A 13,858-nucleotide genomic window follows, 5' to 3' on the forward strand; every position below is an offset into this window, starting at 1 on the left:
AGAATTGATAGGCAACGTTCATCCCAGATAACTTCATCATTTCAACACTTGAAATGAGTATCTCAATATCCCACTTGATCCCTCATTGTGTCGTGTTCACTACTGACCTGGACTTCAATCACTTCCCTCACCTCGAACTCCCTCCAACATCTCCAATACTCCAAGTTTACATTTCCCATCATATTATTTATGGTATCCAGGAAGTCCAGGTACTCATTGATGCTCACCCGACCAGACGAGCTGGCCCTGATGGATCCGCTCACCGTCGATGATGTGGGCGATCTCATGGATGAAATGGAACAGCGAGACTCTCCTCGAGCCATCGTTCCCATCTCACAAGACTCCACGCTCGTCGTCTCGAGGCTCTCAAAAAGCACTGTGACCGCTCCCATCATGGAGATCTACAAGCCAAAGCCACCCAAGCTGAGCAATCCAGCAACCACAATCCCAGTCAAGGAACAAGATCAGCCCCAACTAGCAACACCACTCAAGAGACGCCTCAGAACCACAATCACCGATGACCTCCCACCTAACGAACAAACCTGCCCAGGCGCAACAACACCCACAAAGCACGCAAGACAAGAGACACCTGCTACCTCGCCCGGAAGTGAACACAAAAGACGCAAAGGAATCCCGATTCCCCAAAGCTGGGAATTAGCAACTGCTGAGGATATACTTCTCTTCAAACTGAAAGAGTACGGGGGAACCTGGGCTGAGATCACAGCAGAATGGAACAACATCAGCGGGTTGAGGTATGCGTCGAGCACAATCTCGAATCGGTGGACTAAAATCCATTCCACTCTTGGAGATCCGCCTGAGAGAATATGGGATCTGGATTCTAGTATGTCTTCCTGATGGAGTCATGGTACATGGGTTTGACGGGGAATAATTAGATTGGTGTCTCGTGGGCATGTGGATTAATGGAAAGAACCCAATGATTGAGGAATTGTGTACCATTCAATGGGACAGATTGATTTTATTCATAACGTAGGTGAAGCCTAGTATGCGTTTTCCTAAAGACGTGAAGACTTACGACGAGTAAAGTTTTCATGTGGACACATTTGGTGGTCCAGCAGCAGCAACATGCTGGATAAATTGATTCCTATCTCGGATTCTACATATGCTCAAAAAAATTACCCAACGCCAACCATCCTAAGCCTAGGATACCTATACCACCATCATGAATCATAACAAATCAAAGTACACTCAATTCGCGCCTTGGACCACTGCGCAGACTCGTACCAGGTCCACTCCACTCCGAGGAGTCGGAATCTCCGCGGTTGCGAGAGCCCCCGGTGCTCGTGCTAGCTCCGATACTGATTCCCGCCGTCGTCAAGGAATCATTGTCATCCAGAGTAGGTGTACTACCGACCATGACAGGCCGAATTTTGGCACCGACGAAGCCACGTCGGTCGCGGCCTGTGCGACCGCGGCCTAGCCAATTGTGCTTGAGAGTTTTACTGAGGACCTCGATGCGTTCTTGGGAAGGATCGTCTGTTTGTACGCTGGCGAGTACACTGACGCATTGGAGCATGCGGCCGACGGTTTCGGTGATGACGTGCGAGGAGTCGGCGGAGCCGACACGGTGGATGATGGTAGGGCGCTGGTTCGATGTTGGGGGAGACGACACGGAGGAGAAGATCATTGGGTCTGGGTTGGATGAGGTGTTGGACGCAGCACGGCTGCGAGAGTCGCTACTTGAAGGTCGGGGATTGGCAAGGGCGCTCACCGGGTCGGAGGAGTAGCTACCTGCAGCACCGGTGCTGAGCAGAGTGGATGACTGCGAGTTAAAGCTGCCGAAGCCTGCGTCAAGGGAAGCGGCGGTGCCAGGTCGGCCACCTGTTCCGGCACTCTTGGTTGTGACGCTGAGTGTTGGAAACCCTGCATTGATGCTATCGAGACTTAGACGAGAAAAGGTAGCTTTGAGAGCCTCGTAGCGGTTCAAAATGATACAGTCTCGAAATGCAATGAGCACCAAGCTGCGAACGTCAAGGGTTCCACCAGCTGGTGGAGGGCCCCAAAAGTCAAGTGCTTCGCGACTAGTCATGATCGATCCACAACCCTTGAACTCCAGGTCAAGTGGAAGGAAAACAGCTTGGATGAACGGCAGGATCGTTCCAAAAACCAGCATCCAAATTTGCACCAAGTGCGGAACAAGCTTCTCATCAGGCACTCCAGCCAAAGAACTGTGGTTCAAAGTAGCAAACCCCGTTTCGAGCAGTTCCTGGAGGTCCATAATGATGGCTGCTGGCGTCCTCTTGTGCACACAGCGCTGCAAGTGCACAAGGACAAGCTTGTTGAGATCTTCAATAGCAATGCGCACATCCTCACCATCAAAGATAACCAGAAGCTTAGCCTTGAGAAAGTCCCATGCATCCTCGGGAGACATGTTATTTAAGCCAAAGCCCTGCAGTGTCTCTCGCAGCATGGCTTCGCCAAGTACACCACCGGAATTATTCAGCGAGGAAGGGCCAGGGAATGAGATCGTCGAAGCACCAGTAGAATTGGCCAGCCAATCTATCTGCTCTGACTCGGCAAGTGCCTTTTCCTTTTCCTTCCCTTCCTTCTTCTTCTCTCGTAGTGCTCGTCCGCCATGTAGCAAATCCAAGCCACTGACTGATTTGCCAAATGTTGCACCTGGTGCTGGTGATGCCGGGCTGGTGAATGAATAAAGAGATTGCGGGGCGTTGGGATCAGCGGGACGAGAGTTGCTAGAAGCCGAGGAGAGGGGCAGGTTATAGTGGTCGTCACTCCGGTCTTTGAGCTTCAATTTCTGTCTGGACAGGAAATGGTGTTTATGTTTGTCCTTATCTTTCTCCTTTTCCGGTGGAGCTGGGGACCGATCGGCTGGCACGACTGTGCTCACGGACGCATTCGAGAGATTGTACATGGAGGAGTTGTTGGACGGGAGATCGGCGAGGCTCGTGGTAGACACGCTGACCATACGCGATAGACCTGCAATTTTGCTTGGTGAGGGGAGGCCACGGTCTCGTGGATCTTTGTCACGGCTGAGATTGATATGTTTCGGTTTTGAGAATAGCTTATTCTTCTTCTTCTGTTTCTCAGGCGGTTGTTCAGGTAGTGGTTGCCCGGCCCGCGGGAACACCACGTTCGCAGCTGTAGTAGCAACGCTGGGAGCTGTTGGAGGAGGAAGAGACGGAGACGGCTGCTGATTGATACGCAGTGGTGGGGGGATAAGCGGAGGTGAGGCACTGCCAGCACGACTGCGGCCTTCGCGGGGGCTGAGTACGTTTGGAGATCGTCTGTTCTGCTGCATTGCCGCCTGGGCCGCGATGCGGGATGCCGAGACCGCAGGCATTTCCGATGAAGCGGTAGGCAGAGACGGTTCAAAAAAGCCTTGAGAATGGTGTCTAGACCGATGTCTCTGTAATTCGATCGAGGGGGACCCGACCAGAAGGTCGACGTCCGCTGGAGTCTGGCATAGTGCGAGACGCGTGTTGAGGCGACGTAGTGACCGGTGTGGAGCGTGGATGGGGGGAAAATAACCCGCCGCCGGGGGCAGAGTCGTAACTGGGGTAATGGGAGCCGCTGAGACCGTGGTTACGTTGGAAGAGGCATCGCTGCCGGAGGATCCGGGGCGATGTAATTCGTCGTCGGAATCCTCCTCCTCGTCTGATGGAGGATGAGCATGTCTATAGACCGGGAGTCTCCGAGGACGCCCTGGAGAGGCGGGAGAGCGCATGTTATTGCTCATGGCGCTTCATGTCCGTGAAATAGTGGCAGTGTTTGGTCTCAAGTTGAAGGTGCAAGCTGCCCCCTTCCGGTCTAGCTCCGCCGCCGCCGATCTTTCTCCCCCCCACCGAATCTTTCTGCCTCCAGTTTATCCCACTTCATTACACCACTCGTTTTTGTTTACTCCGCAAATATGGTCTCTCTCACTCTCAAGGCTGTATATTCTGCTCCTGATACCACTAAGACTTTCGAGCATGAAATCCCCGCTTCCAACGCCGAATCGCTCGCTGCGAAACAAGCCCACCTTGCAGCCCTGCAGACCCTCGTCCCACAGCTACAAGAGCAAGTCAATGTCTTCCTGACCGCACGTATGGAGGAAGATAAGGGCAAGATCTCAGAGAAAGATGCCGAGGAGGAGGCAAATTACGGCGAAGAAGTGGTTGGAGATGATGCATGAATGTCCAAAATATCTATGCTACACTGGGTATCAAAACGACGCTGGAAACGAAATCAAAACCGCAGATGCTTGCTACCCGGAACGAAAGTTGGGAATGCGGCTCGCACAGCCCAGATGGACGACAGTGTTGCTGAAGAAAGGGTCAGACATGATCAGGCATGGCGGGGAAGCGGGAGGACTTACTCAGGGAAGACGTTGATCACACTTCCTCCCAATCGCTTGTGACACACACCACAGATCCGTTCTTCGGTAACAGTGACGTGGCGTGCCCGGGTACCGCCTCCCCGTACACCTTCACCGAGGAGGAGCTGAGCCTGAGTCTGCACGTCGCGGGACTTGCGCAAACTCGCCACAATGCGGGCCTCGTTGAAGACGGAATTGGCTGCGCGCATTCGACCCTTGAAGTAGAACTCCAGTTCCTGCACAGGCAATGCTGCAGGGATCAAGCCAAGGGCTGCATCTGCCGGTAGCCGGGATCCATGTTTGGCGAGAACAACCAATGCGGGGCCATGTTGGGGTTGGTAACCGTGTGGTGGCTCGAGGTAGAGGGACAGGAGAGTGAGGTAGATTGTCTTCTCGTCATCGTCTTCGGATGGAGGCTCGGTGAGATGCACTTGGTTGCAATACCTGTAGGGGTTAGCGTGGACTGAAATGAATGGATTCAACATACTCCTCGGCTTTGTCATGGTCATGAAGCTTGAAAACGTAAATTTCCAGAACCTGGCGATGCTGACCCATCTTGCCAAAGACGATAGCCCGTGCCTCGTAGAAGTCTGGATCTGTAAAATGTTAAATTTATTCGATAGTTCGGACTGCTAGCGATACATACCCTCGCGATCCAGTCGATCCAAAGTCTTCGCTGGTGAATATTGTTCACTTTCCCTGAGCATAGACAGGAACTTGTCCTTGCAATCCTTGTCGCTTTTGTCAGCGTAGATTCGATCAAGATACAGCATCAGAAGCCGCTGATGCATGTCAGGCGACATATCATTCCATTCTTGAATGACATGTTCGAGATACCGAATAGCAAGCTTGATCTCAATGCCCTCCAAAAAGCTTAGGACACGGTGCCTTGGTAACGTCTCGGCATTTTCGGTCTCTGCAAGGAAGATTTCCATGCCCATGTCATGGTTCTCTTCAAGTGGCCATTTTCCGAACTCGAGTATTAAATCGATGTGTTCAGGTGGGAGATCCTGCAAGTATGCGACTGTGCGAGTTGGTCCGCTAAGTAACCCTGACTCCTCATGACCCAATCTGTAAAGCAATTCCAAAGCCTGGCGATGGAGATTCTTGCCGTAGAGGAAGTCGATCAAATCATTATATCGACCTGTCCCTTCGAGACGTTCCATCACCACATCAGGGTCGCAGAAATTGGCAATTCTGAATAGAGACCCTGCAAGAGATGGCGTAGCAAACATATGTGCTCTGAACAGCGTAGTGTCTACGAGCCGAGCCTTGGCACGAATGACTTCCAAAAAGTTTTCGGGCGTAGGGAAGTCGAGAAGTTTGAGCACAGAGGCACTCGCTTCATCTGTAGCTTCGGTAGGTGCCGGTGTTCTCAACGTACCCTCCGGGCCAAGGTATCGCTGAAACCGTCGGCGGACATCCGCCAGGTATCCCTGGAGCTCACGGACAGATAATTTCAGGTCCTTTTCTTCGTCACGGGTACTGCTGGCGTCACTGCCATCTTCGGTCCTTCGCAAAAGAGACTGAACAGAGGGGGCGTGAAGGGACGTGAGTCCATTTGGGGGCCCATTTGGGGGCCCATCCTTAGCCAGTTCGGATGACTCGTCACATTGAGAGTCGTTTGCTTGATCGGATCCGTTCTTCTCCGGAATAGCAGAGAGGTCACCGGCGATCAAGCGGGGGTAAAGACGAATGACGATCTCGGGAGGAGCAGCAATCTCGGTGAAGAGGTCCAAAGAGTCGCGATACTTCCGCAATGCGAATAAGCTTTGAGCTTTCTCTAGCTGGGTGGAGCGTAGTCGGCCGGCCTTGTCTCGTAGAAGAGCATCCTCAAGCATGCCGAGCATGCTGATTGCCTCATCCAAGTAACCCTTCTCTACCAGCGCATCGATCTGGGTGTCGTAGCTCAGAGCCTCCATTCTCCAGATAGTCCGATCACTAGCGACTAGGAAGCCTTTGCCAGCATGAGCCAGACTGATGTTCGGCTGGGGTATGTGCAGAATGCTAGCCGAGGGCAGAGGAATAGACTGAAGCAGTGATAGAGTTTCCGGGTTCCGGACTTCGAGCACACCCTTAGCAGTGTCATGAAGAGCCAAGAGGAATGGGTATGAATACCCAATTTCCACAGGCGCATGGCTCCAGGGAATCTGCCTCCGACCGAGAGGCTGGCCATCAACGTCAATAAAAAGCGTGTTGATATCCTTCGCTAGCAAGATCTGACCCTCGCACAATCTTGTAGCAAGCGGTCTCGGCACCATACCACCCATGCCAATATAGCTCATACTCGCAGCGCCAACTCCTGTAAATCTTCCTGACTCCTCCATATTCCCGGGCCAGGAAGCTCAAAGACCTGGCCACTCTTGATATCAACCATAACATAGCTAGAGCTCAGGCCAACAACAAGCTTCGTAGCAGAGACCCAAGTCATGGTCTTGACGGCACTAACCAAGCTCAGCTCCGTAGTGTTCGGCTCAAGCTCCATGTCACGCCAAACCCACATGAAAATCTTCCGCTTGACAGCGACCACCAACCTCGATACAATAGCTGGAACATTCGTATCCGGATCATTCACCACATTCGAGGTAATAGCAAACGCTGAAGCACCCTTCGTCTGAGCCAACTGTTCATTCAACTCATAGGTCTGAGAGTCGTGGAGCGAGACATAGCCACCGGCCAGCGAGACCAGCACACCCACTTCTTTCACAAGCGCAAGCTGCTCAATACGGTAGCGGGAGAACTTCTCCAATTCACGGAGTAGCTCGGTCGCGTTGTCGTCTGTGACACGATAGATGCGGAGAGAGCCGTTGTTGAGGCCGGCGAGAAGACGGTCACCGTAGGCGAGGACGGAGTCAATCTTTGATTTATCGCGCGGCCTTAATTCGACCAGTGGCCGCGCGGTGAAGGCGGATAACATCGCAGTCCGATGAGGGGTCAATTCATGTCCGAGTGGTTGTTGCGCAGCTCCAGGAGCTCGGCCAAGGCCCGTGACGTCTATGCTGACTCATGTTGCTGCCTTATTTCCAAGGGATACATCCAAATTCCCTGCATCTAGGAAACGTTTTACAACTGCAGAAAAATGAGTCTCGTCATCTATGAATAACATTTTCATTTTTTCATTGGTATCTGATAGTGTTCCGTCTCAGGATCTCATATGTACTCCGACGCCTTGAATGACAAACGCCGTTCCGATGCTTAGTGCTGGGCCTCCTTGCTTTCCGTGGGGAACTCCTGATGCTTGGCCTGCGAGCCCTTGCCACGCCAGGTAGAGACAGCAGGAATGTCGGCCTTGAAGCGCTGCTCCTCGGTACCATAGGCGCGGGGAGTCAGTTTGATAAGTGTGTGAAGAGGGACTTCCATCCAGGGACTTTTCTCCTGGGGCACATTCAAGAAGTACGAATAGATGCAACGGAGAACAGCCTGGTGAGTGACAATAATGACGTTCTCGCTGCGCTCTAGCTCCATAATAATGGGCTCAAGACGGATGACTACATCGCGATAGGACTCGCCGCCGCGGTAGCGATAGTTGTACTTGTCCTCGTCGCGTGCTGCAAAGTCTTCCGGGTACTTTTCAGCGATTTCCTCGTAGGTCAGGCCGTCGCAAACGCCCGAGTCCAGCTCGTCCAGTGCCTTCCATTCCAGCTTTTCGAAGCCCGTCTCAGCCTTTAGGTGGCGGGCGGTTTGGATTGTGCGACGGAGAGTCGATGTCCAGATGACAATCTTGGTGTTGGCAGGAATTCCAGATTCGCGCATGAGTCGGGGTAGGGCCTGGGCGTATAGCTCGCCACGTTCGGATATATTAGAGTCCCCGCCAATTTTGCCAGTCAAGTTGAACTCTGATTCACCATGCTGCAGACGCAATTAGTTTGTGGTCTCGAATGGATGGAGACGGCAGACATACTCTTGACAGCCAAATGGACCGTGGCTTGATGTGCAGGTTCTGGATGTAGTAGACGAGCCGACTAGACAGGTAATCCTTGATCTGGTTGATAATCACGGTGGAGCCAACATTGATGAGTTTGACATATGTGTATTTCTTCTCATTGTCGTCGATAGTCTCGTATACTTTCTCGTAATTGCGAATGCGGTTGCGGAAGTCGACAGCAGCCAGCTCAGGATCTTGTCCCTTATAATCAGGTGACGTGGTCTTGACTTCGAGAATGTTGGTCATGATCAGATCTTCGTCATCACAAAGAGACTCAACAAATAGAGTCTCAATATCGGCATCCCGACAACTTTCGTAAATCCACTTTCGGCGCTCCTTGGTTGAGTTCGTAGCATCTAAGATGGCTACTACACCCTTGCCCTTCTTGAACCAATTGAGCATGTCGGACATGGCCGCCTCTACGGCAGCGCGACGCATGCGCTCACCTTCCTCATTGTGAGGGTCAAAGAAGGTGGCTGCCGGCTGAGGCGTGGCGTGGCGACGATAGCTGCCGACATTGAACACGCGCGCGGGAATTCCGACCCATGCCAAGTATCTCATAGCTACAATCTCGTTAGTCTTCATTCCTCTCTATGACTCGGGACGCGTACCTTTGCCGGCGATGAGGCTCTTGCCTGGGCCGGCAGACCAACCATGACCACACATATCTTTGACTCATCGGACTTTGCGATCACGTTAGCATACATGGTGAATAATGACCGTGAAGTCACGAAGGAAAGAAAGCATAGAAAGAGTCGGAGCGCAGAATGACAGACAATACTAAGGCCCGGGGATGTCCACGGGCAACGCCCGAATCGGGATCTTGTCGTTGCCTGACCACTGCCTCACGTGAACTCCCTGACACCAATTATTTGAACTGTGTTCCAGACGATACATCTTTGCTGATTCCCGCCAGTACAGAAACCGCGGAATGATTCACGGGGCGGTAGACTAAGATCATGTCTATCTAAGGGCACAGCCGAGGCAAAAGGAGGGGCAACGCAGGGATCCCCGCGGATATTCCTGAGAAGATCCGTGGGGGGGGCCAGAGTCCCCAGGAGAGCCCAAGTAGAATTGAAATTGAAGAATTCACTTACGCTAGCAACAAAGACCTTATGCTGCTGCTGACTCCGGATCACACTTCCAGTCGACATGTCTGTTAAATGTGGTTTCGGGAAAACTAGGGAGAGGTTCCGGGCCTAGGACAAGCAGATCGTAGTCGTAGTCGTCGTCTACTCAACATGCAAAACCGCGACTAGGTCGAATAGGGTAACCGAGAGATCCTCAAAAGGAAGATGGAAAAAGAAAATAGAGAAAAATGAAAAAAAAAAGTAAAAGGTAAAAGGCACAAGCCCGCAACAGGTGAAAAGGGAGGGATCTTGCAGCGGTGAAGCAGAAAGTCTGGATTTCTCCGACTCCACTAAACGTCATCCGATTCCGCAATCTTCAATCAGGCGGCATCTGCTGGAGAAACCTGGTTCTCGTTCTTCCTAAATTTTCTATTATTCATGATGCATCATTCTATCAAAACCTCAATGTGATTCGGTTCATGCAATGATCTCCTCTTTGCGCTCGCCAGGCCTTTGGCTAGGTCCCCGCGCACGATTCACACGAAGCGGACCTCCCCACGGACCAGTCTGGCCATTCAGGGTATCCATGGCACGTTGCGCTTCCTCAGCAGTGTCCAATTCGACGAACAGGTAGTAGTGATCACCGGGATCAAAGCGCTTGGCGGGATGGGGAGCGAAAAGCTTGCTTATAGCCTCACTACTGAACAGTCAATTTACTTCTGAAGGAAAGGAGGAGGGATTGATCATACACCCTGAACTCTGAGAAGAAATTCTTCATGTTACTTTCCACAGTCTCCTGCTCAGCCACTCGAGGCAAACCTCCAACATATACACGCTGGCTGGAATCAGGAGGAGGCGTAACGGCGGTTGCCGGACTACGCCAGCGAGCATTGATGATGTTATTGGAAGCTCCTCGGCTCTGTTCGCCAGTTCGTTCTCCCGATCGGTCATCAGTTCGTTCACTAGCAGACTTAGTGACACCGGGCTTGACCCTGACAGCTCGACCCTGCATGTCACGCCCGTCCAACTCGATCATGGCCCGTTCAGCCGCTTCTTTGGTCTGCAAGTCGACAAAGCAGTAGGAGGGATTCCGGCCGGTGAAAGGATCGATGGCAATATCAATACGCTCGCTATGAATTCGATTTCAGCATGTGAAGCACAAATTTGGCACCACATTGTTCCTTACACCGAATACTGGGCCGCCGTGAACAGGGCCTCCACATCCTCCGTTTTGGCCGTATATGGCATGTTTCCCACGTAGAGACGGCGACCCTCCGAGATGGCTTGAGGCACATGGGGACCGGGGCGACTGAAGGCGGAACGAGAGGTAATGGTACGCGGCGAAGGAGAAGCCTGGGGACTATCGCCTTTGGTACGCCAATTGGCAGAATTGAAGGCACGGCCATTGGTACGGACATTCTGATTAGGAGTATAAGGAGTCCTAGGAGCTTTGTATGGTCAGCTGGGAGCTGGAAATATTCTAGAAAGTTTTACTCACTCTCCTCCTCTTTGGGGATCTCAACGTCGGCCATAGTCTTTGACTTTGTTAGCTCCCACAGATAAACAAAACTTGTTCCCAGGCATTGAGCTCACTGTAATTGACACTGCAATCACCTCACACACTTGACAGAAGCAAAATTCAAGCAAAAGCAACAGTGTCACCGGTGATGATTCTATCCATATTTTTTGTTTGCGTTTGCACTGTTTGTTTATGAGTGGGGAGATTTTTTCTGCTGCTCCACCGCCGACTATTTAGCTCTCGCTTCTCATTTTATTTTCTTCTCTTCAATCCATCTGAAATTGCAGATCCTCTAGCTCCAGCTTCCAGGCTCAATGACTTGACCATGGGTGTGTCTGCTTTGGGATATCCAGCCATTGGCTTTTGCCTTCGGACATGCGTTCATAGGGACATCATTTTCAACTAGCTCCCAGTCTCAACTTGGTCTCTAGGCCTGTTCCTGTCAAGAATCCTGCCTAACCCAAGATGAGACTGTTCCTCATCCGCCATGCAGAATGCCAGCATAATGTGGGCCAAGCATTGTATGTGCACGGATAGAGCACCAGACCCTAAACTGACAACCCAGAATCGCCGGCCAGTCGGGCCTGACCCCCTTGGGTGCGAACAGGCCATGCGGCTTGCTCGGTATTTTCGCGATCGTCCAATTCGCTTCAACCGTGTTCTGTCGTCGGATCTCAGTCGTGCTACCCAGACTGCTCGGATCATCTGTCGGCATCAGCTGCGCAGTGGTCCTCCGCTGGAGCCTTTTCAGACCGCGAAGTTACGGGAGCGGTGTTTTGGATGCGGATCAATGCCAAATGCGCCGCTACGAGCCGAGTCGGTTGCCTCGATGAAGTTGCGAATCAATGGATTCCTGCGAGATCAGATCTTGCCGCTGATGGCCGATCGCACTACTAGCAGCGATGCGGTCATTGGGTTGGTGGCACATGGGATGATCTTGCAGGTTCTTTGGTCGTGTTTGGCGGACCTCTTCGGCTCGCAGTCGTTCCATGTGGCTGATAGTGCGAGTACCGATGACTACATGCACCCAGTCTGGTCCAATACTGGTGTCATGGAAGTCGACATTCGTCCAGGGGGGCCGCCACAGGAGCTGCTGATGGCAAATGCCCTGCAAGTGAATGTGGAACCACCCTGGCTTATGAAGGACCAACCACCGACGCCGCTTGGTGGAAGCCCTTCGTTGATCGGATGGTCGGTCACCATCCTGGCGGTGGATAGCACGCTCCATCTCGAGATGGATGGGATGTACACTACCAGGCAATGCGCAAGGCAAACGATGGACGAACTCGTGTCGACTGCTTGAATGGTGAGTCCTTTGTTTTTTCTTTTGCTTCGATGATGAAATATCGATTTCTCACAGACCTGTTCTGAATAATCTTGAGGATAACAATCCACACATCACAATTTCTGATGAAGCTTCAACTGTTCTGTGTTTTCACCTTTGATCGTCGCTAATGATCATCAGTCATCAGAGGGGTACCATGTCATCGATCCAGAGGCTCGTCGACTGTTCTCAGTCGGCGGGAAATGTTGGAATGGTGAGTTCTTTTGCGTTCTTTGCATGTGCGAGTCCCTTTCCTTTCATGATGAAGCATGATTTCACAGACCTGATCTGAATCATATTGAAGACAAAATGTCAATGTCCAACTGCTATCTGACTTGTAGAAAACTCCATTTTGCATTTGTCAAGCCATGTGATTGATCATTGCTAACGATCATCAGACATAGGAATAGGGACCGAAGCTGCCATAGTGATAGAACCTGACTAGATTAGTGAAATTGTTGAATCTCGAACTCCTTTTGTTTCAGTAGCCAATCCTTAAGATCGAATGTGCCGTATCGAAGAAGCTCTGGATCGTCATCCCAGACAAACGTTTTACCCTGCACAGAGTGCCCATGCCCTACGTCGATGAGGCAGGGTTGTACTTTGTATGCATCCGTCTCGTATCCAATGAGACGATCTCGTTCCCGAGAAGAGCGGACCTCATATGCCGTTCCCTTTGTGGTGTATCCTGGGCTGTGGTCAAGAGCTGGATATTCTCCCCACATCTTGCGTTGCCATCCTTTCAGACTCGCGGGGTAGATCTCGGGTCTGTGATGTTTTTGCAGGACTCTAGCCAAGACAGTGCGGTCCATGAGGCTACCGTAGAAGAAGTAGTATTCGACCCGAAAGCCAGCCTGGGCAAGGGATACAGTGTCAGCCATGTAGTGCTAAATGTTGGTATCTTCGGCGAGTTTGTGGGAAGATGAGAATTCCCGGGTTAGGCGGCTATTCGTGAAGTGAGGTCCGTGGGAACCCCCCGACACCGATCTGGTTTAGGATTTGTCACAGACTCGACTTGTTGTTCTTGTCCCGGCAATTACTTTATTGTGCCCACTTCTATTAACTTACACGGACTGGGATGTTCGGATTGATGTCATCGGGTTGCGTTCAGCGTATGTCCTATTCTGGATTGGAAGTAGGAAGCGAAATGCATCGTATGTAACTGTATTTGGATCATTCCGCACTTTTCCCGCCTGGATTATCACATAGAAAGGTGTGTAGCATTCATGTACCCGCTATGCAGGCCGCGGGGACAGCTTTTTCATGTCTAAGGCTATGTATCCACTTGCAAAGACGGTCATTCACTCGAGCATCATTCACCCGGATTTCAGCCACGAGTGAAATCCCGACAGGCTTTTATCATTCCATGATGATGACGTACGCTGGGCAACAATGGAAGCTATACCACGATACGTGTAGGATGAGAATAGGGGCTGGCGCTTGGTAGATAGGATGTAGCGGTGAGGTAGCTTCCACGGGCCCTCGTAATCTCATAAACAGTGCTTATTCAAGCAGTCCAGCCAGCTGCACTTATGGCATCAAGAGCTAGAGATAGGCAACTTCTCTTCAGATGCCGATTCTGAGTGGGGTCCGGAGTCTGGGGGATCGACGCGCCCGGTGGAGGTCGGTGTCAGACTCCGTCAGCATCTCACCCAGGTACTCCGCACCTCGGTGGACTTCTTCTGAG

General features: G+C 51.7%; 8 protein-coding genes across 8 annotated transcripts; 3 read left to right on the forward strand and 5 right to left on the reverse strand.

Annotated features, from left to right (window-relative positions):
• Nucleotides 1–219: 219 nt before the first annotated feature.
• On the forward strand, nt 220–855 carry N7477_009088 (uncharacterized protein; the record flags this gene model as incomplete). The annotated part of the gene is made up of 1 exon (XM_056970749.1): nt 220–855. One exon carries the CDS (start codon nt 220–222, stop codon nt 853–855), a length of 636 nt encoding a protein of 211 aa, XP_056817728.1.
• Nucleotides 856–1,195: 340 nt separating this feature from the next.
• Nucleotides 1,196–3,715, reverse strand: N7477_009089 (uncharacterized protein; the record flags this gene model as incomplete). Its single annotated transcript, XM_056970750.1, has 1 exon — nt 1,196–3,715. One exon carries the CDS (start codon nt 3,713–3,715, stop codon nt 1,196–1,198), a length of 2,520 nt encoding a protein of 839 aa, XP_056817729.1.
• Nucleotides 3,716–3,886: 171 nt separating this feature from the next.
• Nucleotides 3,887–4,150, forward strand: N7477_009090 (uncharacterized protein; the record flags this gene model as incomplete). Its single annotated transcript, XM_056970751.1, has 1 exon — nt 3,887–4,150. One exon carries the CDS (start codon nt 3,887–3,889, stop codon nt 4,148–4,150), a length of 264 nt encoding a protein of 87 aa, XP_056817730.1.
• A 72-nt stretch (nt 4,151–4,222) lies between these two features.
• On the reverse strand, nt 4,223–7,250 carry N7477_009091 (putative vacuolar morphogenesis protein AvaB; the record flags this gene model as incomplete). Its single annotated transcript, XM_056970752.1, has 5 exons — nt 4,223–4,280; nt 4,334–4,777; nt 4,821–4,929; nt 4,980–6,558; nt 6,621–7,250. 5 exons carry the CDS (start codon nt 7,248–7,250, stop codon nt 4,223–4,225), a joined length of 2,820 nt encoding a protein of 939 aa, XP_056817731.1.
• A 278-nt stretch (nt 7,251–7,528) lies between these two features.
• Nucleotides 7,529–8,965, reverse strand: N7477_009092 (bifunctional nucleoside/nucleotide kinase/histidine phosphatase family protein; the record flags this gene model as incomplete). Its single annotated transcript, XM_056970753.1, has 3 exons — nt 7,529–8,182; nt 8,235–8,849; nt 8,870–8,965. The coding sequence occupies 3 exons, from the start codon at nt 8,963–8,965 to the stop codon at nt 7,529–7,531; spliced, it is 1,365 nt and encodes a 454-aa protein (XP_056817732.1).
• Nucleotides 8,966–9,805: 840 nt separating this feature from the next.
• Nucleotides 9,806–10,860, reverse strand: N7477_009093 (uncharacterized protein; the record flags this gene model as incomplete). The annotated part of the gene is made up of 4 exons (XM_056970754.1): nt 9,806–10,025; nt 10,078–10,458; nt 10,515–10,776; nt 10,827–10,860. The coding sequence occupies 4 exons, from the start codon at nt 10,858–10,860 to the stop codon at nt 9,806–9,808; spliced, it is 897 nt and encodes a 298-aa protein (XP_056817733.1).
• A 452-nt stretch (nt 10,861–11,312) lies between these two features.
• Nucleotides 11,313–12,150, forward strand: N7477_009094 (histidine phosphatase family protein; the record flags this gene model as incomplete). Its single annotated transcript, XM_056970755.1, has 2 exons — nt 11,313–11,372; nt 11,413–12,150. 2 exons carry the CDS (start codon nt 11,313–11,315, stop codon nt 12,148–12,150), a joined length of 798 nt encoding a protein of 265 aa, XP_056817734.1.
• Nucleotides 12,151–12,617: 467 nt separating this feature from the next.
• Nucleotides 12,618–13,052, reverse strand: N7477_009095 (gamma-glutamylcyclotransferase family protein; the record flags this gene model as incomplete). The annotated part of the gene is made up of 1 exon (XM_056970756.1): nt 12,618–13,052. One exon carries the CDS (start codon nt 13,050–13,052, stop codon nt 12,618–12,620), a length of 435 nt encoding a protein of 144 aa, XP_056817735.1.
• Nucleotides 13,053–13,858: the final 806 nt, after the last annotated feature.

The sequence above is a fragment of the Penicillium maclennaniae genome, assembly GCF_028827695.1.
Source record: "Penicillium maclennaniae strain IBT 15551 chromosome Unknown utg000008l:1.0-3552695.0:1.0-3555053.0, whole genome shotgun sequence".
NCBI lineage: Eukaryota > Fungi > Ascomycota > Eurotiomycetes > Eurotiales > Aspergillaceae > Penicillium > Penicillium maclennaniae.